The sequence below is a fragment of the Scyliorhinus torazame genome, chromosome 6 (genome assembly GCF_047496885.1).
Source record: "Scyliorhinus torazame isolate Kashiwa2021f chromosome 6, sScyTor2.1, whole genome shotgun sequence".
Classification (NCBI taxonomy): domain Eukaryota; kingdom Metazoa; phylum Chordata; class Chondrichthyes; order Carcharhiniformes; family Scyliorhinidae; genus Scyliorhinus; species Scyliorhinus torazame.
Window position 1 is genome coordinate 315,474,061 of NC_092712.1, and position 27,036 is coordinate 315,501,096.

At 41.2% G+C, this 27,036-nt stretch overlaps 1 protein-coding gene across 1 annotated transcript in view; it reads right to left on the bottom strand.

The window, feature by feature from the left end:
* relch (RAB11 binding and LisH domain, coiled-coil and HEAT repeat containing) overlaps positions 1–27,036 on the bottom strand; it is a 127,605-nt gene that overhangs the window by 94,521 nt on the left and 6,048 nt on the right. Inside the window, 5 exon segments of the mRNA XM_072510122.1 lie at positions 180–377; positions 6,010–6,123; positions 10,721–10,785; positions 10,883–10,954; positions 21,308–21,397. Coding sequence (XP_072366223.1) covers positions 180–377; positions 6,010–6,123; positions 10,721–10,785; positions 10,883–10,954; positions 21,308–21,397 — 539 coding nt within the window.

Below are 27,036 nucleotides of genomic sequence, written 5' to 3' on the forward strand. Positions count from 1 at the left end.
AGTGCTAACCACTGCTCCACCTTGCTGCCCCCTTAAATATATTTCTGAGTCTCATTAAGCCAGGTCAACAGTGTAAGTAGCTGAGTTTGGACTGTGCTGGTACACACAATCGAAAGCAGTCCTAAAAGCTGTACTGGTTTCAGAATGTCGACACTGTAATGCTCAGTTGAACTTCTCACCTCTTCTAACTGCGGTTGTTGCAAAGTCGTTAATTCTCCACCATTTGGTAGAACTCCCAACTCGTTTGGCTCCACTCCAACAGCTACGTCCTTCATTTCCTTCGACGAGGTTGCGTGGACGCCATACTCCCGATACATTTGCAGCAGGTCTGGAGGCTTTGGAATGTTCAATCCAACATCATCCCACAACTCAAAATCCTAAAATTAGGTTGAAAAAAAATTCTATTTAGTACTTTCCAAAGGAAGTTACCGTTTCATAATTATAAATTAAATGTCAAATGCAATACAAGTGCTTTGTGACAAAATAAGAAGCTTGTGATTCTGTAATAACGAGAGAAAAAAATGGACATTTTGCTTGACCCAATTTCATGGAGAGCGGGAGATAAATGGTCAGCTGGCCCACACAATGTTGATTGCGGGGGCTTTGTTCGAAGTACTAATTGAATTACGTGAACAAAGCATTGGCAGGTAGGCAAGAGACACAATATGGGAATATCTGCTCATCAGGATCCGCAGGGGCTGGTTTAGCAGTGGGCTAAATAGCTGGCTTGTGATGCAGAACAAGGAAAGCAGCACGGGCTCAAGTCCCGTACCGGCCTCCCCGAACAGGCACTGGAATGTGGCGACTAGGGGCTTTTCACAGTAACTTCATTGAAGCCTACTTGTGACAATAAGTGATTATTTTTATAACTACATTTGCACAATTGCGCTTTTGATCAGCAATAACTCAACCAAATGACCAAATGATTTCAGAAGCCTTTGGATCACGCCACTGAAAATTGTCTCATGTTTTTAGTTCTGACAGAAATTCCAGACTTCATGGGAGTATAGGATTCAAATTACTTAATCCCAAATTTCTGTTTCGATCAAGCAGTGCGACAAATATGTTCTTAAACGAGAGTATTTAAACCACATGAGGGTTGGTCCAATCTTGTATGCTGTATTGTGTGCTCAGCATTTTAATACTTCCATGCATTACTCATCCTGTATACATACATATGTATCAGCTTTTCCATAGTGGTTTGAGAGTCAGGTGAACGTGGTAGACATCAGGGGCAGCACGGTGGCAGAGTGGTTAGCACTGCTGTCTCACGGCGCCGAGGATCCGGATTCGATCCCGGCCCCGGGTCACTGTCCGTGTGGAGTTTGCACATTCTCCCCGTGTCTGCGTGTGTCTCACCCCCACAACCCAAAGATGTGCAGGACAGGTGAATTGGCCAAGTTAAATTGCCCCTTAATTGGGGGGGGGGCGGCAGGCACTGACATCATCCAACAGCTTTACCTACAACTATGCAGTTAATTATTAAACCCAGGAATGCAATGTCACAGAAGGTCGGAGTCTCCATTTATTGTAGGCTCATGTCTGTACACACAAAACTGCCTTCATGCTGTGAGGTAGATGTGGCAGAAAATGCCAAAACTGCAATGTAATTCACAAAACAAAGCAGCTTATTTCAGTAATATGCGACATTTATACAGATGCTAGATTTCAGACACCATTAAAAATTAACAAGCTAATTTTTTAAGTACAGTGGCTGAGACTAATCTGCCCAGTAACCAAATGAGATTAGTTTAAGAACCTATTTTATGAATTAGTATAGGATTAAATCTATACAATTAAAATAGCCTTCAGAAAAACTACACAATTTTATGAAAATTCAAGATTTATGCTGCAAAGCAATAACTTGAGAGCCAAAATACAAGATGAAGAATTGCTTTACCATCACACTCAGCTATTAGCAATATGTATCCCAGTTCAGAATTACCACGCAAGAGTTAGTGAAATCGAAACATTTTTGTAGATTTTAATGCAATATTGACTGCAAAGCATTTAGTGTTTTTATTAACATTTATCCTTGGGGTATGAACATCACTGGCAAGGTCAGCACATATATCTCATCACAACTTGCCCTTGAGAAGGTTGTGGTGGATTTTCTTATTGTCGAGATCCAATCCCCGGTATCTCACCGAGGTCCCCAGCATAGTAGATGTCAGTCTTCAGCCAATTCAATTTGCCCCATGTGATATCAAGAAACGGCTGAAGGCACTGGATACTGCAAAGGCTATGAGTCATGTCAACATTCTAGCAATAGTACTGAAGACTTGTACTCCAGAACTGGCCAAGCTGTTCCAGTGCAGTTACAACACTGGCAATATGGGAAATTTGCCAAGCTATGTCCTATAGACAAATAGCTAAACATATCTAACCTGGCTAATTACTGCCCGATCAGTTTACTCTCAATCATCAGTAAAGTGATGATTGGGTCATCAACAGTGCTATCAAGCGGCGCTTACCGAGCAGTAACCTGCTCAAGGATGCTCAGTTTGGGTTCTGCTAGGGTCATTCAGCTCCTTACCTTATGACAGCCTTGATTCAAACATGGACAAATGAGCTGAACTCCAGGGGGGAGGTGAGAGTGACTGCCCTTGACAACAAGGTCACATTTGACAGAGTGTGGCAACAAGGGGCTTTAGCTAAACAGGAGTCAAGTGGAATCAGGGGGGAAACTCTACAATGGTTTGAGTCATGCTTAGGGTGGTCCTCAGGTTAAATCACCACCAGTCAGCTCTTCCACTCAAAGGGGAAAGTGGCCCAGGTCATCGGAACTATGGCGACTTTACCTTTACCTTACTTGGCACAAAGTATGTTGGTTGTTGGAGGTCAGAGATTTTTGCTCCAGGACATCCCTACAGGAATTCCTCAGGGTTGTGTCCTCGGCCCAGCTGCTTCAATGACATTCCTTCCACAATAATGTCAGAAGTGGGGATGTTTGCGAATAATTGCACAATGTTCAGCACCATTCACGATTCCTCAGATATTGAAGCATCCTATATCCAAATGCAGAAAGACCTGGACAATATCGAGGCTTGGCCTGAGAAGTGGCAAGTAACATTCATGCCACGCAAGTACCAGGCAATGACCATCTCCAACAAGAGTAAATATAACTATCGCCCTCTTGATATTCAATGACATTGCTGAATGTCCCACTACCATCACCCTGGGACTTACCATTGATCAGAAACTGATCTAGTTATATGACTAGCAATATAAATTCTGTGGCTACAAAAGCAGGTCAGAGGCGAAGAAACCTGCAGTGAGTAACTCACCTCCTGACGCCCAAAGTCTGTCCGCAGTCTACAAGTGAGGTGTGTGTTAGAATACTCTCCACTTGCCCGGATGAGCACAACTCCAACAGCATTTAAGAACCCTGACACCACCAAGCAGCCTATTCGATTGGCACCCCATCCACAAACATTCACTCCCTTCACCACATGCACAGTAGCATCAGTGTGTACTGTCTATAAGATGCATTGCAGGAACTAACTAAAGCTCCTTGGACAGCACCTTCCAAATCCATAACGACTACCATCAGAAGGACAAGGGCAGCGGATGATGGGAACACCACCGCCTGGAGGTTCCCCTCCAAGCCACTCCCCATCCTGATTTGGAAATATCTCATCATTTCATCACTGTCACTGGGTCAAAATCCTGGAACTCCCTCCCTAACAGCACGGTAGGTGGACCACGTGAACCATAGCAGGTCCAGGTGGCAATTCACCACCACCTTCTCAGGGGTAATTAGGGATGGGTAATAAATGCCAGCGAAGTCCACATACCTTGAATGATTTTTTAAAAATTGAATTGGCTTAAAATTGGTCTGCAATGATGAGGAATTCAGGAGCCCGAGACAAACCATATACTTGATACTTCTGCCTGAAGATTAATTTGAACATTCAGCTTTGTCTTTTGCATTCACATGATGGGCTGTCAACATTGAGGTGGGATGTTGGTAGTGCCTCCTCCTCCTGTTGTTGTTTCATTGTCCACTCATTCACCACTGGATATGGCAGCACTCCTTAGCTTTGCTCTGATTTATGCGATAGTGTAGCATGCTACTTATGTGTATTATATAGATTTTGCCCTGTGCAGTGCTTCATTAGTTTGAGAACTCGGATAGGCCTGATGCTCCTCCTGGCATCTTTTCTACACTCCTCAATGTAATAGGGTTGGTCAGCTGGCTTGGGAGTTCTTGGTAGCCTCCCTGCCTCTCAGCTAGATGCTCTGGTTCATGTCAATCCAGGGCTTGATGGTCAAGAAAAGAGCATCCATAACATGGCCAAACACACACTAGTATCAATTTGCAAATCCTTCAACATACACGAATGGCTGGCAGTAAGAATGGGAAATATTCCCGAGTCAGCCATGAGATGGAAATACATTGGAGCCTCTGCCACCACTGCCCAAAAACTCCAGGCTACAACATGCATGTAAATGTTCCACAACTTGGGCGGCACAGTGGTTAGCACTGCTGCCTCACGGCGCCGAGGACAGGTTCAACCCCAGGCCTGGGTCACTGTCTGTGGGGAGTTTGCACATTCTCCCCGGGTCTGCATGGGTCTCACCCCCACAACCCAAAGATGTGCAGGGTAAGTAGATTGGCCTCGCTAAATTGCCCCATAATTGGGGAAACAAAAAAAAAGAGCTGGGTACTCTAAATTTAACTAAAACGTTGCCACAACTCAAACTGCTTTGGGGGGGGGGGCGGGGGCTGGTTGGTTCGGTTGACAGGATGGTCAGCGTGCATCAGAATGGTGCCACAATAATTCCCATTTTGGCTGGGGTGGATTCAAGACCTGCCTCCTTGCCCTACCCGTGATGGAGAATGTCGGGCTGTAGGGTGGGTTGGACCTGCCTTTTGAGTAGAGAACCCAAGATGACAACAACCTGGCTCGATGGTGATGGAGAGGAGAGACATATTTGGGGCTATGAGATTATGAATTTGAGCTGCTAGATCTGTTTTTAATCTATTCCATTGAGCATGGTGATGATAAATGGGAGTTTTTAATGTGAAGAGAATGGTCAGTACCCCTCACTCCAAGGTCACTTCTTTCAATCGCATCATAGACAGAACAATGCTACCATATCCATCAATGAGGCAGTCTGTGAATAGGGACCAGGTTGTTGACGCCTCTAGCCTGGTAACTACAACGCTATTGAAAATCATGATCAGCAAAGATGGCAGGACAACATCTCCTCAGTTCTGGTCTGCAAATCCTTATTTCCCATTACAACTTGGTGACAATTTTAAAAGGCAACTTTTACCATTACAAATTCCTTTGTCCATATTTACAATGGAAAGTGCTTACACCGTGCTGGCAACACACTCTTTCAACAGTGGTGAAATCATTGGACGTTATTTTTGTATCTTTTCTCTTCAACCTGTGTTGCAGAGAAAGTCCCTCTCCCAAACTAATTCTTCGGTCTTTGCATCTAAAATTACTGTAAATGTCACCATTTATCTGTAAATAATATCAAAGTAACATAGCTGGTTTAGCTCAGTAGGCTAGATAGCTGGTTTGTGATGCAGAACATGGCCAGCAGCGCCGGTCCAATTCCCGTACCAGCTTACCCGAACAGGCACCGGAATGTGGCAATTAGGGGCTTTTCACAGTAACTTCATACTTGTGACAATACAAGGTTATTATTATTAGGTGTATATTCTATTCTTATTTTTGTAGCTGACTTTAACATGGAGGCTGAACCACGCGGTCTCTGGCCCAATTAATTCCTGCCCTCCCTAACATCGCTGGCTACTCTTGAGTTTTGAATCCCTACGGGAAAATTGTGCGCAATCGACAAATGTAACTTTTAAAAATCAACCAGTTATAAATGTATTGATAACTCTTTCACCAAGCACGTCATTAAGACATGCCATTTAGTGGCTATAACTGCAGCCGATGCAGCTGCTCCCTACATCAAAGAAAAAAAGTTAGCAAATGCTTAATTTATGCTGGGCTACTCATTAGCATACATTTTAAGCATTATTACCTGGTCATCATTTTCATCTGAAAATGTTATTGAGGTGAGTTTGTAATTAATCTTCAATAAATATTCATTCACTAGGAAATTTAGTGCTCTTTTCTCAAGAGGCTTAACGGCTTCCTATAAGGAGAAAAGAATGAGTATTTGAGCTCATAAGGCAGCACATCCAAGAATGTGCGGAGAACGGAAAATGTCAAGTCTTTCCCACAGGAGAGGAGATCCTAAAAGTGAAGCAATTCGGATATTATTAGTTTTGAGACCAGACACAAATAGATAAGCTTTACACTCCTTCAGTCATCAAAAACAAAATCCTTTACAAGTAATCATGAATGAGAAACACACAAAACCCAGCAGGCCTCAACACATCAAAGGGAAAGAATATTTCAAAATTAAAGACACAAACCCAGCAAAACATTAACAATGCAAACTACCAAGGACAATTTTAAATCACATTCACAACTCAACATGGTCGAAAATCAAGGCTCAATTTGTTTCTAAAAAGCAGTGAAATTAATAATGTTTTTGATCAATTTTGTAAACGGATACCCATAACCTATGCTTCTTTAAACTACAATACAAAATATTTTGATAAAAACTTAATATACTTAATCAATTCTATTTAATCTTATTTCTAATGTTTAGAAATAAACGGCAAACAAATCAAAAAACAAGATTTTACAAAGTGTTAGGAAAATAAAGGTAGTTTTAAGGGATTTATATTTGTATTGGTAAACATTAGAAATAAGATTTATCTTTAAGTGGGTTTAATTTAATGTTTCTGTGCCTGGAAGGGTAAAGCCTAGTTAGATTCATGCTGGATAATGGTGTTTGTATGTGTGGGGGTTGGTTAAGTTCCAACTGAGCTTGTTTGTGCTGAGAGAGGTTTACAGCATGAAGTGCAAATAAAAACAGAAGCATGTCGGCTTCTGGAGGGTCTTTTAAGTTAGCAAGTTTTTTGAATGTAGGTTTAACTGGATATGTTGCAGTTGAAGAACTCTAGGGAATGGACATCTCTGAACTTTGATGGGAGAAACTGGACAGGACAAGGGAGCACAAAGAGGCAAACTTTCCAAGGAACCCGAAACAGTCCAGATAACTTGAGAGTTGGGATAGAAAAAATGTCTTAAGACTGAAGTTAAGGGGACCAAGGTATTGTTCAGAGGAGAATTCAAAGGGAAAAGCAGACAAAAAGTGTTGAGAGAGACAGCTGCAGTAAACAGCGTTAAAGTGGAAAGCAGATTTCAGAGGTAAATCAAAAACGTTTGATGCCATTTTAGTAGAGTCTGGGAATTGAGAATTAAAGCAATTATGAACAGTTTGCAATTAAGACAAATAATCCCTAATGGGGAGTTCAAAATCCTATTTTTTTTGTCGAGTGGAAGCTTTGTTTAAAAGTCATTTGGAAAACCTGGACTGGATTTTAGAATGCAAACCGCTGATGGAAAGCAGTGATGCGAAAGAAGATTTTAAAGCCTGTTTCCTGGGAGTGAAGACGCTTGGAAACTTCTGTGTGATCATCTGGGTGGATTTTTAGAAGAAATCCATGGACATTCACTTGGGTTCAGAGTGGAGAGTATTTGACCACAGTCAATTTGTGTGGTTAAAGTGGCTGTGTGTTTCTGAGACTGTTGTAGCTTAAGATGTACTTTGTAATCCCTATTAATTTTAAAATTGGTGTGTATTGGTAAGCCAGGTGTTGCGACTGGGTGTAGGGTGGGTTGCAGAGCGATTGGTCGCGGTGCTCCCGATCGTGGGACAACCGGCGAATGGTCGTGACCGGCTTTAGGGTTGAGAATGCCAGCCGCGACTGCCAGAAGCCGCAGCATTTTGCCTTGCTCCATCCAATTGGCATCCACGTTGTTCAATGGGCGATTAGCTTTCCGAATGTCACATCTGGCGCCCCATTGTTCCACTGACCAATAGGAGGAGGTGGGGGCGGTACTTCTGGCGGTGAGACTGTTGGGAATTCGGGTGCTCTGAAGGATACGAGAGCAGCCGAGTGATGTTTGTGTGAGGTGCGAGCATGGCGGGTCACGATGCTGGCAGTCAGTACCAGTTCACTGGCTTCCACAAGTACTTCAATACCTACACCATCACAGGGAGGAGGAATTGTGGGATAGCTACACATACAGGGATTGCAGCAATTTGCTAGTTCTTCAAACTGAGATCCAAGAAGGCGGCACCAGCAGCAATCACAGGTAAGAAATGACGTGTGGGTCTCCTCTGGGAATTTAAGCACCAGCACGTGAAATCTGTCTGAATGTTTGAAACCTCTGCAATTGTGCCACTATAATGGTGTATTGGTGTATTATAAGTTATCAATCTTCACAAATAAAACTCATGGGACTCCATGATTTCCTGAGGTATGCTTTATTAATTATGCCAATGCAAATCCGGGTGCGAAGCCCATGTGTGTTATATGCAGGGAAGTACTGGCAAATGAAAGATTAAACCCCCAAAAACTTCAAAGACATTTGAAAACCAAGCATGTCGAGTTAAAGGACAAACCTCTTGATTTTTTTTTCTTCAAAGAATGCAGCAAGAACTGAAATCATCAGCTGAAGACCTTAGTAGAAACATAACATTGAATGAAAAAGGAAGAGAGATCGTGAGGACCAAGCAGACTCTCCCGTCGCATTAAAGGTAAGCAGAAATGGTGGCGGGCTGCAACAGTTCCGGGGTGTGAAGTAACGAGAGTATTGCAGCATGATCAAACCTTTCAAGTTTAATAAATGTTTTTTTTCTCATTGTTAAAACGAATTAGTGGTCCTGTAACTCTGTTCCTCCACATTTTCTAAACGAAAATGAAAAAGTTACGGTCATTTGAGCAAGGGTACCATGCTGGAATATTCCCGTCCTGTTATATCAAAAGTTAGGGTTCAATTTGTCATGGAGTGATGCAGAATACTATAAACACGGTTACGGTGTTAATAACTTCCATATACTTGGGCCTCAATATAGCACAATCCAACAATACGGAAGGCAGGCATTCGGCCTATTATGTCCGTGTTGGTTTTTTGAAAGAGCGATCCCCAATTTGTCTCAATCCCCTGCCATTTCCCGACAACCCTGCAAATATATCCTGTCCAATTAGCTAAACGAATTGAAAGTTACTCTTGAATATACTTCCGCCAGCCTTTCAGACAGTGCAATCGTAAGTCTCCTCACCTCCTCTCTGGTTCTTTTTGCCAAAACTGCTTTGTTTGGTCACCAACCATTCTGCCGGTGGAACAAGTTTCTCTTTATTTAACTTTATTAAACCTTTCAATTTTGAACACCGTCACATTTTTCATGCGTGGTATAAATGCCTTCCAAAAATGAATCATTACTTTGAAATGTTCTATGCTCATGTAAAACAAAAAGTTAAAGGAAATTAAAAGCAATGAAATCAGTTACATAGAAGATGCTATTATTTATTTGAGCTGTTTGTTATTAGACCGGGGCGGGGGGGGGGTGATTAAAAAGGAGGAAGAATTGTACGAACTGTTACCCATGTTTTGTTGGACTGTGTATTTTGTTGACATTGTGTACATTTGGAATAAATTATCTTTAAAAAAAAATAGAGGATGCTTCGATAATTTTCATTACAATTTAGCAATCTGAATGAGTATTCTGGAGATTAGGAAGTGCTGAGCTTAACACGACTGATCGGGCTTGCTGCTTCACCAGTAATCTAACATATCGCATCCCTTCCTTTTTTATGTTCAGATAATGCACATGAAGAGGCACTGCATGAGATACAAGTGAATTCCAATGATCAAATCATTATCTATATGTCGCCCAATCCCAAGTTATGCATTCCAAGTAGTTTAACATGGATGGACAGTTTCTTTTACAAGAATTTGAGGATCGGAGTAAAACCCAAAGTCCTGGATAACAAGCGTGCTTTGGAGCGGCAGAGGAACAACAATCACTCTCAGAATCAGGGAGAGAAAGTAGCATGTGAAACTCAGAGCTGTATGAGTGGAACTGTCGTGCCATGACTTTGAAAAAGTAACAGAACACAACAGGGAAATGACGGAGGAGAATGTGTACAGTTTCAGACTTGTAAATGGGAGTCAGATGGGGTGGCTTTGGATAATTATTTGTCTACAGTTAGAGGTTATGGGGCACTTCCCGCCCTTGCTAGTTATTTTTCTTTGGGGCATAGGGGAGGGGAGAGGGGTTAGAAAAGAAGGTGACAGATAGTATTAGATCTTGCATGCGCAAAAGTTGTTGGATGTTGAAATGTGTCAACTTATGGAAGTTGCTATGTTATCACTGCATTTTGTTGTGGTGGAACCAGCGTGGGAAAGTGAAACTAACCCAATTGGCCTGACAGAAGGTTAAGAATAACATAAAAAAGATACAGTAAGAAGTCTTACAACACCAGGTTAAAGTCCAATAGGTTTGTTTCGAATCACTAGCTTTCGGAGCACAGCTCCTTCATCAGGTGAGTTTCATCACTCACCTCATGAAGGAGCTGTGCTCTGAAAGCTAGTGATTCCAAATTAACCTGCTGGACTTTAACCTGGTGTTGTAAGACTTCTTACTGTGCCCACCCCTGTCCAACGGCAGCATCTCCACATCATAAAAAAATATATCATGGGGAAACGCTACTTACCTCTGCATGGAAGCAAGGAGGTTTAGTGATTTATCATAGGACAGGCAAAACACATCGGTTGCAAACAATTAATCTGACGGGGGCGTAGTCAAATACTCTCCCATGAAATCTTACCTGAATTTCAGGGCTGGATTTATAATTTTTCCGTTCCTGTAAAGGAACATCGCTTTCTGCAAAGGCTGAAAAAGCAAAAATAGATTTACACGGATGTTAAATGTTCCGGGCTTGCTTATGCATTATGAAAGTAGAAAGAGAAGAAAGTATAATGTACACCACCTGCAGCGTGTGTCAGGTTGGCACGAAGGGACTGAATGGTCTCCTTGGCTTTCCGCAGTTCAAACTCCAGGACTGGACAGGGATTGCATTAAACACACAGAGGAATCCAACCAAGAAAAAGGAAAAATAAAAACAAGGATGGGTGTGAAAATAAAAGAAAAAACAGTTTTGAAAACAGAACGCATGCGATTTATGGAATCTTGTGAATACATGCAGTAGAATTTGCATAAGAATAGTTTGGTGAGATTTTTTCCATACTTTAAAGTACAATGCAATAGATCCAGAACTTCAATTTGTTTAAAACAAGTTTCGCCAATGAAAACAGTTAAATTTTTGCCACTGAGAGAAATATTGATCCTATCCCTAAAGCAGCCATTGCTTCCATCAAAGCAGATACCATATGCAGAAAGCTTGAGCAAAATATTCCAAATTTACAAGTTAATTAAAATGCACCACAGGGATAATTCCGGCAAGTATAAAATCAGCATCAGCAGCAACAATTGCAAATTAAACTCAATGAGCTATTTGCTCTTCTGAAATAAACTATGCATCAACCCTGAAGAGATGGTGAATGTACACAACACAACATAATAGCATTTCAAAATAAAACTCCATTTGCAGAATACAGGACCCTGTTTATAGTTACCGCCATTGTGCCCATATCCTGAAGTTTAGTGCAATGTGATGACAACGGCCCCATTCTTTCTTATACTCAACTGGCTCTGTACATTTAGAACATGGGATATTAGTTTGAATATCGTGTGTGATATAATGCAATGTGGTGCTTAGGAAACATGGCAGCTTTCTACGCATTTCTTAACATTTAAAACCTTCAAGTGCGAGCAGGAACACTTCTGGATTTGATGGGTAATTTTACCAGCACCAGATTTTGTAAGACACTGATGGAATGACAGTTTAAGACAGGTTGGCGTGACTAACAAATCACGTGGACATACTGTGACACCATTCTAAATGTGCATTTTTTAATTCCTGGTCCATATTTTGCTTATTTCGGTAAGAAATTACTTACTTGGTTTTTAGTTTTAGTTATACTGGCTTGCTTCATGTTAGGGAACCAGAAGCTCAGCACTTCCAACCAGAGTCCCAGTTAGCTTCCCATAAAGTCTTTCCACTCCCCTGGTTAGTACAGATTTAACCTATTGTAGTTGGCTGCATACCAGTCGATAACAATGATCTTGCTTGCAGCCTTATTGACCTTATAAATATAAGGTCTTGGCTGCTGTTACCTTCCATTCTATCAATGCAGAGATCACATGATCTTCTGAAAGGCATGTCTGGCAACAGGTTTCTCAGTACAATTTCCTTAAGGAGAAACAGAAATGGGAGAACTGTAGCCAGAGGTCATTTGCTATTTTTTTCCCACAGATTTCCGATTGTATACTTAAAAACTTAAAATTGTTTATGGTTTAATACAAATAATCGCCCTGCTGGACAGAAAAAACACACCTTTAAACATCATCTGTGAGATAAATCTTCTGTGGCTTTTAATAAAACTATGACATTCTGAGCGGGAGTGATTGCACCAGCTTGAAACCCAAGGCCTCTGATTATACAGAGATTTGCTTCCAATCGCAAATATCGAGTAAGGGGAAACATCTAGTTGCATCACTGAGGTGCAGTGGGTGGCAAGCAGCAATGTTAATGGTAAGGTTTGGAGAAACCTTTTATACCAATGGGCTCAATCCGGTGTCAAAAGCCTTGCGGAAGTTCAAAGTAAATGAATGGCTGGGCAAATATCAAAAAAGTGATGCTACAATTAGTTTATCAAACACATTCTTTGTAGGGGCAACTATAAAGACTCACCCCCAGGATGTAGAATTACCACATTGGCAGTTCAAGCCCAGATTGCACCCATTTTAAGGGCCCAGGTTTCTGCTCGTTTATATAATTGCTGGATGCAAAGTGTATCCTGGGTGCAAATGGGCAGCATTTTAAAATGTTTTTTTGAATTTTGCTTTTTGAATTATTTGTAGACATATTTACAAGTGTTAACTTGGTAAAAGTTGATTCAGGCAGCCAAGGGTTCAGGAAAAATATGCATTTTAAATCCCTGTCAATCTACACTTGTGAGGAACCCAATTAGTTTGTAAAAGGATATATAAACTGATTTTTTGATTAGGTTGGGGTACAGTAGTCCATTCCTCAGTAAATTTAAAGAAATAATTCATTCAAAACGTGATTTATACAGTTCCTGGCCCAATGGTAACAGTTTACGTTTTGTATTCTCCTCAAAGGCCCGTAAATGAGTGTGATTAGTCAAACTCTCAACTCAAATTAATTCACTATGGGTGTGACCAGATTTGTGGGCAGGGTCAGCTTCTAGTGAGACGCCTTTAAAACTAACACAAAGAATGCGAAAACTAGATTTGCGGTTAAAATTCTGCAATCCTTCACTTGGGTAATACAAAATAGCAGGGGAACTGCTCAAAAAAAAAAAAAGCACAATTGAACGGAAACTCCAGGCCACAATACTTATCATAACATCAGCCCCAGTACGTCCAGATGCTTAATAGACAAGGGGCCATTATCAATCTCGCATACTGCAAAGATTGTTTTATTGAACCACAATGCAAAAGTTAATTTACATTTAATAGGTATAAATTACTTAGATATTTCCTGTTACACAACATTGTCCAAATGCAACTCAGCGAAGAGAACATAAAAAGAGCAAGAAATAGCTACTTTTTCTCCCCATTAAGAACCCAAGTGTAATATAACTATTCTGTCAGAGAGTTCCATCTCACATCACTTGTTAATCCCCCACTGCAGAGTTACTAAGATGCTTCCCCCACCTCTCCTGAAAAAAGAAAATCAAGCAGTATTGTTATTGTCTCCATTTATCTTAAATTCCTGTCAACCGCAACTGTATTACGTTTCATTGACATTTTTAAAGCCAAATAATGAAAAGAACTGTCTAAAGTAAAAACAGTATGGAAAAAATTCACAGTTTCAAACAGTCAACAAATCATGGTAAAATTTCAGTTTAGACCAAAATCAAAACTATCTAATTAGGTCTTGAAGTGCGCTGACATAACCTACCGTGCTTCTCATGAAATTATGTACGCACAGATCAAGAGCTGCTATACAGATATAAAGCATGGGCTAGACAGTATTCTATTGCATTGTTGATCTGCAGGGTCTACACCGTATGGAGTGCAAATGGTGTTAAGAGATTTGAAAGCTCAAACCTGCTTTTCGGAAAGATGGTCTATCCTGCAAATGACTTTGTAGTCAACCATTGCTTTCTTTCCTGTCCTGCCACTCTCTCCAGCTCATCAAAGCAAAAGCAGCATTCTGCATCTGTGCTAACGCCCTCCACCAACTTTGGAAAAAGGGGAACTGTGAGTATCTTATTTGGAAATACTTACATAAATGGTGACTGCCGTTAAACATTGACAGCTGTACTGGACACAGTGGAGGACTAGAAACGATGCTGCAAACAGATAAAGTTTGCACAAAGCAAATCTCATAAAATAACGGGGACAATTTTCAATGTTGTTGTGCAGCCGATTATCTGGACACTTGTGACTCCCTGATTTTAATCACTCCACCATTATTACCTTTCAGCTGGCTGAGGCCCAAGCTCTAGAATTTCCTCCCTAAAACCTTTCTTTCCTTCTTTAAGTTGCTCTTTAAAATCCAGATGGTTGACCAAGCCTCTGGTCACCTGCTCTAATATCTCATTTTGCAGTTCCATGTCAAATGTTGTTTGATGGCGCTCCTCTGATGAGTCTTGGGACAATCTGCAGTGTTAAAGGCGCTATATAGATGCAGGTTGTTTGCTCAAGGTAGAATTCACCCAATTTCCATCCCATCGAATTTGAATGAGTTGCACAACAGATAGGCAATCAGCCCTGCCATATTAGGAAAGTTGCCAGTTATGTGTAGTATTAGCAGGACCCTGGCCTCAATGTCTATAACATTTTCAGACATTTCTCTCTCGCAATATAAATATGCCAACTGTTCAGCTCTTCTCTTAGGTCTCAACATTTATCTAATCACACTGAATAAATAATGAAGCTGGCCTATTTTGAAACATTTGCACGAATTACATAACTTTGGGAAATTCAGAGGCGAAGTGGTTGGTTATATTGGCATTCAAGAGGAAATGGTGGGAAGGAGAAGGTTGAAAAAGAGAGGAAAATGCCTTGGAAGAGGAGAGTGCAGACTAGCAATTGAGTTATAGGAGGGGCACCCTTTATTTTTCATTATTGATGGCAAATACAGTCTTAACATAAAGTGATTGCTAATAAGTTTGGATGCAAGAATGAGGGTTGGAGGGCAGCACGGTGGCGCAGTGGTTAGCACTACTGCCTACGGCGCTGAGGACCAGGGGCGAATCCCGGCCCTGGGTCACTGTCCGTGTGGAGTTTGCACATTCTCCCCATGTCTGCATAGGTCTCACCCCCACAACCAAAGATGTGCCGGGTAGGTGGATTGGCCACGCTAAATTGCCCCTTAATTGGAAAAGAAATTAATTGGGTACTCTAAATTTATTTTTTTTTAAAAAGCCATGGAGGTACAACAACCTAAATTGACTGCAGTTTTATACCGGGAGTCTCTTAATAGTCCCATTAAGACAAATTCATTGGTAGTTTTAAACCAGCATTCATTACAATGCTGAGCAGAAATCCCAAATATAAATATCCCCAGGAAATGGATTTATTAGAGATTTACAAACATTCAAAAATGAACTCCCAAACAATTTATGTGTTTTGCTAGTTTGTAGTGATGTGTGGGTGGGGGGGTGGGTGCAGAATGGTAAATGCTTTGGAAAAAGAGGGGGATGAATTAATTCTAACAATTCAAAAAGTTAATCAACTTTAAAGATTAAATTAGTGAATTTTAAGTCACTAGTTAGATTTAAAGCAGGCTATTTTCAATTCTCAAAGTATTTAACAAGGCTTTGATTTATGTGAAAGTACTTGAGAAGAACGCCCAGTAGGCTATTTGACAGAGGGGAAGGTAGAGAAAATTTATACTTGAAGTACAACTGCATCCATCATTCACATACATAAATTCCCACAAGACAACTTGCATTTATATAGCGCCCTTCACAATCAAAGGGCTTTCCAAAGCGCTTAACAGCCAATCAAATACTTTTGAAGTACGGTCATTATTGTAATGTAGGGAAGGCAGCAGCCAATTTGGACACAGCAAACTCCAACAACATCACTGTGATAATGACCAGACAATCTGTTTTATTGATGTTGCTTGAGGGACAAATATTGTCCAGGACACCAGGAATAATTCCCGTGCTCTTCTTCAGGACAGTGCCGTGTGATTTTCTTTAACATCTACCCAAGGGCAGACAGGCCACCTCCAACAATTAACTTCAGCGGTTATTTTTAATTACTTAACAGATCTAAAATTGAGACATGCATCAGTTGATAAGCAACCAAAGCTCTTTCATGAAAATCATTCAATTAGCAGATTTGGAGCTGATCTTCCACTAGTTTAGACCAGATCATAGAGATTAAAAGAAATTCAATTGATTAGTTACGGCAACGCCATGTATTTGGGAAACTGTGTACTATGCTATTCCTCTACTTATTCACTCAAACCCCAGCTCAACTGTACTGCAGAGCAATGGGAGAGGCAGGTACCCCTTTGTTGGGAATGGATTTTGTGATGGAACAAGAGAATATCGTTGTTCAACTACTGTCACTTTGCTTCCAGTAATGAAGTCAAGAACTATTGAGACTGGGGCTTACTTTAGGAGTACATAATTTTAGCAAACTACAATGATAAAATAGAAGTTACATTTAGGATTTGGCTACTTTTCCAATAACGCAGATCAACAGTGCAGAACAACTAATTGAAATGAATGGAAATGGAAAGAAACTACAGAATTTCACAGATGCAGTAGCATGTTGTAAACAGCAAGGTTCAGCATCAATAAACTACAAACAGAAAGGAACATAATACTGGTGAAACAGAAAGGGATCATATAGCGATCAGGTTACAGCAACAACTCAGCACTGATGAATGTTGATGCAGGTGTAGGTATACAGGTGTAGCACCATCAAGGACATATTGCTGGTTTTAAACACTGAAACACCAGCCTGCTTTCAGCTATTCACCTCTAAAATAGATCTTGGTCTGCTGCTTGTTTTTAAAGTTTGCTATTATATTCGTAAATCCAATGCTTATTGGCAAGCGTTTTAAAGAGACCTCAGAATAAAGTACCAATCACTTTAGGTTACAAGGCGTTACGGTAGTCTTTATTTCAGCCACACCAGTGGACAAATAATTATAAATTTTGAGCTATAAACATGCATCTTTTCTGTGGATTGGTTCAGATTCACGATAGCTCGCCTGTTTATTATTTCACATCCAAAATGAATTCCAATCCTGAAAGAAACAAGTCTGATTCAAACGTAATTTTTGCAGTATAATTTATGGAACTTTCCAATTTCTCTACAATATACCCGTACTTGGGTACTCACTTTAATGGTTGTTCAGTGTAGGTATTTTACAAGTATGCCATATTTGAATATATTTGCTCTAGGAACCAGGACTGTTCAAAACTCAATAGATGTACAGGAGTTTAAAAAGACTTGCAAACATGTGGCCCCTCCCTCTTGGAACAATATTTGAAAAAGAAAGCATCCCCACGAAGCTGTTCTTGCTCGTGCCGATAAACAAACATGCCTTTCCAGCATGGCGGTGGTACATTTGTGATCCCAAGATCTTCAATTACAGGTCATTTAGAAATTAATGGCCTTCCGTTACACAATTTGCAGTAATACCTCTTGCCCCCAAAAGTCTTTGATAAACAATTTAAATAGCTTAAAGCAAAAAAATATTTTATGGAAAATATATTACCGTCAAAACTTCCATTGGTACTCAAATTCCTGATTGTTTAAAGTGTACATCATGTCCCATCTTCCTCGCATCTTCCTTCCTCTGCTGTCCTCAACAGTCCAGCTGGCAAGACTGTTCTGAAGCCCATGCTAGCACTGGTCATCAACACTTCCTACTTTCCCACAGGATTGTGGCCTGCCTTACTTGGTTTCCAAAGCCACCAGTTGTTGAACTGTTTTCCTGCCATCATCCCAGCACTGAGGTTTTCCTGGAAGCACTCTACGCAATCCAACTTACACACACAACCCATACCTGCATTGCTGGCACCAGAGGCACTGGGTCCCAGGTGGTTGGCTGCAACCTAAAGCAAAGTTGCCTGGATTTGTTGATCATCCACAGTATCAAAATTGGGTTAACGATAAAGGTCCTCTGGATTTAGAGCCCAGTCCCATAAGATCATAAGACATAGGAGCAGAATTAGGCCACTTGGCCCATCGAGTCTGCTCCGCCATTCAATCATGGCTGATATTTTCTCATCCCCATTCTCCTGCCTTCTCCCCATAACCCCAGATTCCCTTATTAATCAAGAAGATTAGGGACCATATTCGGAGTGCCGGACTAGCCGGAGTTACAGATGGGAGAGGGTCAGATGTTTTAGCCTTCGCCTCATTGATCGCTTGCAGGCAGGTCCTGTTGGGGCGGAGGTCAGTTTCTCCACCCTGTGCGTCGGTGTGGTTGGGGGATCTAATGGAGTTCCTGCACTTGGAAAATGTGAAATTTGCTCTGAAGAGGGGGAGGTGGTTTGAGGTTTTTGTGTTGGTTTTACTTTGTGCTTCTGTGTGCTTTAAATGTTAAACATTTTGAATAAAAGTACTTTAAAAAAAAAGACAAAGACCTCTGGCTGATGGACTTGGGGAAACCCCTGCAGGATTGTGTCAGAGTTGCAGTGGCTGCATGAGACCCACATCTCAGGAACTTGGGATGTTAGTTTAGGTATCACACAGCATAAAAGGTCAAGTATTTCAACTGCAATTTATCCCCGAGAGCAAGGACAATTGAACCGTCTCATTTCAACTTGGAGAAACAATATTTCTGATTAAAAACTTGTCCAAATGCTAGCCAGTGATATCCCGTTTGCAGTACATACTTGGAGCTTTGAAAAGATCTTCCGTTTCACTTCCCAATTTTGTAAGCTCAAACAGGTTACAGTCCCAAGTTAAATAATGAAGTCAAATATATTGAAATTCCCAATATGAACTATTGCATCCACCTACTGAAATGCACAATATACCATTCATGTTACTTGGAGATTGAGCTTTATGTAAGTTAATGCAAAATGTCGGCCTTTAACTTTGGTTGGGAAATAATAAGATGGATTTTAGCAGCTATCAATTGTCCAGATTCACCAATGACACACTTCATTTGGCAACTTCTCAAGAAGGGACTTATCAAGCAGGGCTGCAGCTGGAGAAGTCTCTGTTGACAGTCAACACCAGCGACGCGATGAATGCACTGACAGCTGGAAATTCATCCCCATGTCCAATTTAGAGTACGGCAGGGACATCAAGATAAATCGGGGGTCTCTTTAAAATATTCTCCACCTGCAATGTTGTTAATCATATTTTCTTTGTTCAACAATATCGTCCGTGTATGCAAATATTTAAAACACAAGCAGACTGGAGATGGGATGGGGGAGTGAGAAGAGGCAAAAGGAAATATTGCGTCCTCTTGTCTAAGGTGGCCTTTTTCGTTAAGTTATAGAAAAAGATATTTCTGCCCTGTTTGGAAATATCTCAGTACTAGTACTGTATTTTCCCACTCTGGAACCCACCAGCCAGACTTCTACTCGAAGCTGGAAAGGTTCATTATGGAAACAGACCAGGAATGATTTCAGGACCAAAGGGAGCCGTTGTTTTGCACTGGAGTGGAAGGACAAGAGTGCCATGGTGGGTAACATAACATCAAAACACGGAGAATGTATTTGCCTTTTTAACTGCAAGGTGACACAAGCAGGAAGTCCAGTGTCAATTGCTAAGCCAGAAAGGCAAATTAAGAGAAATACAATGTCCCAATCTTCTCTTGCAGTCAAAATGGAAGACATTACTTGCTAAAATGCATAATCTTGGCAAGACAAATCCTCATTTAGGTTATTCAGCAAATGAAACATTTGATCAGCCATGATGTTCTCAAAAACCAATAAACATCCTTGCTGATCTCCAGCCATTAAATGCTCCAATATTTGACATCTCAAAGGAACAGAGCAGCACTTAACTCCAAGTTTGGCTACAGTAATGTGTAAATTGTACAATTTAGCAGCCCTGCCAATTCATATAAAGAGTTAGACACTTCAATAAATTCTCATCACTGCAGGCAGTGCAGGATTATTTCTTACTCAATATGTCACCAGCTTTTCCAATTATTCCTGCACGTGCTAAAATGGGACTGGGCTTCATAGTGGGCTCATATTGGTTAGCACAATTGCTTCACAGCTCCAGGATCCCAGGTTTGATTCCCAGCTTGGGTGACTGTCTGTGCGGAGTCTGCACGTTCTCCCCATGTGTGCGTGGGTTTCCTCCGGGCGCTCCGGTTTCCTCCCACAGTCCAAAGATGTGCAGGTTAGGTGGATTGGCCATGCTAAATTGCCCTTAGTGTCCAAAATTGCCCTTAGTGTTGGGTGGGGTTACTGGGTTATGGGGATAGGTGGAGGTGTGGACTTGGGTAGGGTGCTCTTTCCAAGAGCCGGTGCAGACTCGATGGGCTGAATGGCCTCCTTCTGCACTGTAAATTCTATGAAATTTGAATGCTGAATAACAAAGTTAGAATATGTTAGATGAAGATACTGCATTTTGAATACTTTAATCTTTTCAGTGCCGAATACAATTTTGATATCAACCTTTGTTAAGCATTCCTTCCTACCAGTACTATAAATGTCACGGTTATTTCCTCTGTAATGTGTTTATTATTTGGCAGCCACTATAAAATTTACGTTACATTCAGAGTAGACCTTTACTAAAATATCCTGCAACAAATAAATAAGTTTTCATAAGCTGGAGGCTAAGGCAGTAAATATTTATCTTTCAAATTTTCATACCTTTCTCTATCCACACACCCAAATGTTTATTCATGGCTCAAACAAATGAAACAAAGTTGGGCACTGAAAGAACCAGTCAGTCAGTTTCCCTCCCTCAGACCAAACATTATTGGTTAAGGACCATCCAATGGCCAACTTTACTTGAAACGGAAATTGAAAACGGTGCTAGTCAAGCCACCATCTCATGTCTCTGACATTTGGTTTTAAGCTAACTGCAGTGTTAAGTAAATAAACTTTCAAGAGAAACTCTCATCGTGAACCTTTGTGAATAGCAACCCTCTTTAGAACATTGAAAGAGGTTGGCAAAATTGAAGGGCGCAATTGAAACAATTTGCTTAACCTGCAATTCCTCCACTAAACATCAGGACAAATTTGGGTAAAATAAGAGATTTGTCCAGCCTAAACAGGATTCAATCACACACGTTGTCACATTTACCAAGATTTGGAGCACACTATCGGAGATATGTTAACTATGTTTATGCCAAGGTGTGAGAGATGATGCTTACCTGCCACCCGTTCGTCAGTCTCCCGATTTCCATCATCAGAATACCGAGCAAAATCCAAAGAATCTAGGGTGCTTATACTGCCAGCTCGATCTACCAAAAAAGAGTGTTAAATTTTATGTTCATGTCATTTTTAAAATTTCAATTCTCCAATTCCATTTGTGAGCCTGGACACTGCTTTAAACTGCTCTTGGTCTATGACAAGGAGGCTCAAGCAGCAAACAAATTACACTGCAGGTTGCAGCTTACACACTAGAAGATGCATAAAGCTCCATTGCCTTGGTAACTATGCTCGGGTTTTGAAAGTCTGTGCACTTTATTTGCTCATCAGAGATCAGTTACCAACATCAGGAAGCCAGGACTGGAGTCTGTTTTTGGCACAATGCTGAGAACTTGAACTGTCTCAGATTTAATGAGAGGGCACAAATTTTTACTAATGTCTCAATTGCACTATTATATTTTATCCTGAGGTAGCAATAAGCGGTCGCACATTATTCAGAAAATGAGACACATCAGTCTACTTGGTAAAATATCAGTCAAATTCTCATGGCATTCAAGCAACAACAAAGTGATAGATCAAGAGAATGGGGAATAACTGCGACAGGTAGAATTCAATGGAGGTAAATGTCCAAGTGAACCATAGGACAGATCAGAGTACTTGTGAAAGAAGGTTCATGTATACAGATCACCAAATTGCAGTCAGGTATAAAGCACTCATCAAAGGCTAGTGGAATGCTAGCCTTTATCAGGAGGACGAAAACAGCAATGGGAGGAAGTTCAACGCGGGGTAGCATCTAAGAAAAATAAATCAAAATACTTTCTTAACAGTGAGAGCTGCATAGAAAGAACATTTACAAGGCCGAAAACAGCACTGAGATCAGGAATGATTGAATAGATTGGCACTTTCTTCTTTAGCAAAGAGATTGAGTGCCCTGAAACAGATCTTTAAAATTTGACTAGGTCGGGCCGAGTAGATGTGGATAGAACGTTCCCAATTGTGGAAGAGACCAAAGTGAAGGGCTATATATATATACACACACACACACACACACACACACACACACACACACACACAAGATATTAACTAACAAACCAACGAGGAACTGAGGAGAAATTTCCTTACTCAGAGCGTGGAATACAGGAAGTGGTTGAGGTAAAATGCCTTGGATGTGCAAAAAAGGAAAACAGAGCCTCACAGCATCAAGGACCTGGGTTCAATTCCAGCTTTGGGTAACTGTGTGGAGTTTGTACGTTCTTCCAGTGTGTGTGTGGGTTTCCCCGGGTGCTGCGGTTTCCTCCCAGACTAAAGATGTGCACATTAGGTGGATTGGCCACACTAAATTGCCCCTTAGTGTCCAAGAGGTTAGGTGGGGTTACGGGGAATAGGGTGATGCGGGCCTGTATAGGATGATCTTTCAGAGGGTCGGTACAGACTCAATGGCCTCCTTCTGCACTGGAGTGATTCTATTCTATGATTCTAGATGAACACAGATGAAAGGGGAATAGAAAGATATGCTGAAAGGCTGAGACGTGGTATGCAGTATGGGAGGATAGTGAGTGTTGGGTAATAATAATCTTTATTATCATCACAAGTAGGCTTCCATTAACACTGCAATGAAGTTACTGTAAAAATCCCCTAGTCGCCACACTCCGGCGCCTGTTCGGGTACACGGAGGGAGAATTTAGAATGTCCAATTCACCGAACAAGCACGTCTATCGAGACTTGTGGGAGGAAACCGGAGCACTCGGAGGAAACCCACGCAGACACGGGGAGAACGTGCAGACTCCGCACAGTGACCCAAGCAGAAATTGAACCTGGGAACCTGGCGCTGTGAAGCAACAGTGCTAACCACTGTGGGTACATATACCAACACAGACTAATTGGGCTGAAGAGCCTGTCTGTGGCCGTATATTCCATGCCAGTGTCCCTGTGCAAACAATCAAAAAGGCCTTCACCTCAAGCGTATACAGCAGTGGCAGTTTATAGATCTTGGGTCAGACCCTACTTGAGCTGCTGCAGTCACCTTTGGGCACCACAGCTCAGGAAATGCTGCCCTCTTATTCATCACTACACTCCCGTCCTTTGGTGCACCCACCCAGTTTCCCACCACTCTCAATACTTTTAAACACCTTCATTTCAACTAACTCTTTAGCCCTTCCACCGTCATTATATTTTTCCTCCTCAACGCAAATTTACTTGAGATATCTCATCCACAAAAAATATTACTGCAGCTTTCAGTGAAACAAGGTAGAACATATTGTGTGTTTAATACTGGAAAAACGCTTCTAGAATTAGGTCCAAATCCACCCACACAGAGGAGATGAAAGGCTCCAAGTCCTTTGTGAAAGAAGTCTGAATCAAATTCAGAATGGTAATGAGTGCACATCACCAGAAATCTGTCCTGGTCTACCCACGTCAACGCTACCACCAAGAAAGTACAACAGCGCCTATATTCTTCAGGAAACTAAGGAAATTCAGCATGTCCACATTAACTCTTACCAACTTTTACAGATGCACCTTAGAAAGCATCACAGCCTGGCATGGCAACTGCTCGGCCCAAGACCGCAAGAAACTTCAGAGAGTCCTGAACACAGCCCAGTCCATCACACAAACCCGCCTCCCATCCATTGACTCTATCTACACCTCCCGCTGCCTGGGGAAAGCGGGCAGCATAATCAAAGACCCCCCTCTCACCCGGCTTACTCACTCTTCCAACTTCTTCCATCGGGAGGAGATACAAAAGTCTGAGAACACGCACGGACAGACTCAAAAAACAGCTTCTTACCCGCTGTTACCAGACTCCTAAATGACCCTCTCGTGGACTGGCCTGATTAATACTACACTCCTATAAGCTTCACCCGATGCCTGTGTCTATGTATTTACGTTGTGTACTTTGTATTGCCCTATTATGTATTTTCTTTTCATGTACTAAATGATCTGTTTGAGCTGCTCGCAGAAAAATTATTTTCACTGTACCTCGGTACACGTGACAATAAACAAATCCAAATGAGTCTACAGCACAGAATTATCCAAGGTTGAAGATGTTTGGTGGAGGAAATGAATAACTGCATATTGGTACAGTAAGGGGCGTTCTTGGGAGACTGGGGCTGAGGCACATTGCTGGAATGGGAAGAAAAACACTGCAACTGGTTATTTTACACCAGACTTTGTAGCCCATTCCATGGTGCCAACATGTTTCCAACTTGGTGACCAAGGAAAAAACATAAAAATGCTAATTATGGCTGATCCTAAAAACTAGTTTTCACCTTTGCACCGAAGTGACATTATACACTGAGGGAAACAATATTTTGATGAATTGACATTCAGTTATGTTTTGTTTGTGTTGCACATTGCTTCTAATCATTAAATATTAGTGTTGCATCTAAAAAAATGCAATTATGTAAAAGAAGATCTGAAGTAATATACTCGTGGGAATCTGACATTTTAAACCTGTCCTTCACAACATTAATCCTCATCAACACCTCTCTATGTTCCCTTGCCTCAAACCCACACTCAACAGTTCTGACCAAAGCAATAATATGGATATCTATTTCCCCAACCTTTGCCAATATCACTCATTAGCTCACCTCAAGAAGGTACACAGGATTAGTCTGGGGTGATTGCTTTGCCAATTATTGACTCCATGTGTGGAGGAAGCACATAATGTCTGTGCTACCATTCACCTGGTGGTACGGTTCTGATCAGAAGGACAGTGTAGAGAATCATTGCAGTGAACTTGCATGTCACCACTCAATGGTATTTAAATTATTTTATATAAGCACGATAATTCAATAATCAGGTGTGACATCCATCAAATTCTGAGGCACTGCAGTTGAAAGCAACTGCAGGCTACCTTCCATTAGTTTTCTAGCAACATTGGTGTTGCCAAAGCAACACTGTCTGCCTATGCAAGAAAATAGAAACAACACTACATGAGGTACATGCAAAGAATAGAGATTTTAAGTTAAATGGAAATCACTCCACTGAAACTATGCTTCCCAAAGTGAAGCCCTACGTATTGCCCCATTAAGCTAATGTAAACAAGATAAAAGTTAGGGCGGCAGTGGTCAGCACTGCTGCCTCACAAGGCCAGGGACCCGAATTCAATTCTGACCTTGGGTGACTGTCTGTGTGATGTTTGTACGTTCTCCCCGTGTCTCAGTGAGTTTCCTCCGAATGCTCCAGTTTCCCCTCTCAGTCCAAAGATGTTGCAGGTTAGGTGGATTAGCCATGGTCAATGCATGGGATTAGAGTGCTCTTTCGGCGGGTTGGTGCAAATTTGATGGGCCGAATGGCCTCCTTTTGCACTGTAGAGATTTTATGATAGTCCCCTCATACTGTAATCTTAAATGTTTTGATGTTGTAAAAGGTTTACAGTGGTTTGTTTTGAAACAGAGGCATGGTTGTTGCTCCAGTCTGAAAGCTCTACCAGTGAACTCACTGAGATTGTTGAATGCAATAGCTCTTTCCCATTAGGATAAAAGTCATTTTAATTCCCATATATTATCCAAATAAAGTGAAAGCTATCCCCCTCGGTTTCACATTTATGCAACCAAAAAGATGGCATTATTTTAAACATGGTACAAGATAATTCAGGCTCGGTTCTAGGACTTTAGCTGCCGGTTTGTTGCCATTCACATGGAGCAAGATCATTATCGCAACTTTTACGCAGTTAATAATGTGCATACATATTATGGAAAAGGTTAGTGTGAACAGATCTCAATGTAATATAAATCTGAGGAGTGTTTTTTCTAACATTAGGATCTGTTAAAATATAACCACAATTGATAATTTCTTTAAAATGTAGTAATTTTTTCGACAAGGTCTCTGGACTAAAGCAAAGTGGGAGGGGTGTTTGATTATGCTGCCCACTTTCTCAAGACAGCGGGAGGTGTAGACAGAGTCAATGGATAGGAGCTGGATCCGTGTGATGGACTGGGCTGTGTTCACGACTCTCTGCAGTTCCTTCCGGTCTTGGGCCGAGCAGTTGCCATACCAGGCTGTGATGCAGCCTGATAGGATGCTTTCTATGGTGCATTTGTAAAAATTAGTAAGAGTCAATGTGGACATGCATATTTCCTTAGTTTCCTGAGGACATATAGGCGCTGCTGTGCTTTCTTGGTGGTAGCGTCGACGTGGGTGAACCAAGAGAGATTAGTGATGAATTTGAAGCTGTCAACCATCCTCACCGTGGCACCATTGATACAGAGAGGGGTGTGTATTTACTTCGCTTCCTGAAGTCAGTGAACAGCTCCTTAGTTTTGCTGACGTTGAGGGAGAGATTGTTGTCGTGACCTCTGGCACTTCCCCTCACCAATTGTTCAAGCTCAGAATCAGAATGCAATTCAATTAACTGTACAACATGCCACAGGTGTGTTGCCATGGTTGACTGAATAACAACCAAACATGCACCAGTGCCTTCAGAGAAAGGTTCAAAAGGAAAAATTCCAAAGGGAAATGGTGTGATAGGAAAAATAGTTAATACTTCTCAACAAAAAGACAGATTTAATTTGGTAGATTAAGGTTGGTAGACGCGACTTTATAATAATGCAATGCATTTGAATAGCAGAATGGCCTTTCGAATAGCCTTTATCTTAAGCTGAAATCTAAAGATTGGATTCGGTCCTCCTTTCTTGATGGTTATCCAGAAGGGGACTGAAAAATGTACAGTATTTCTCAAAGACACTGGGTGTCTTCAGATGAAAATAATATCTAATTGCTCCAATACATT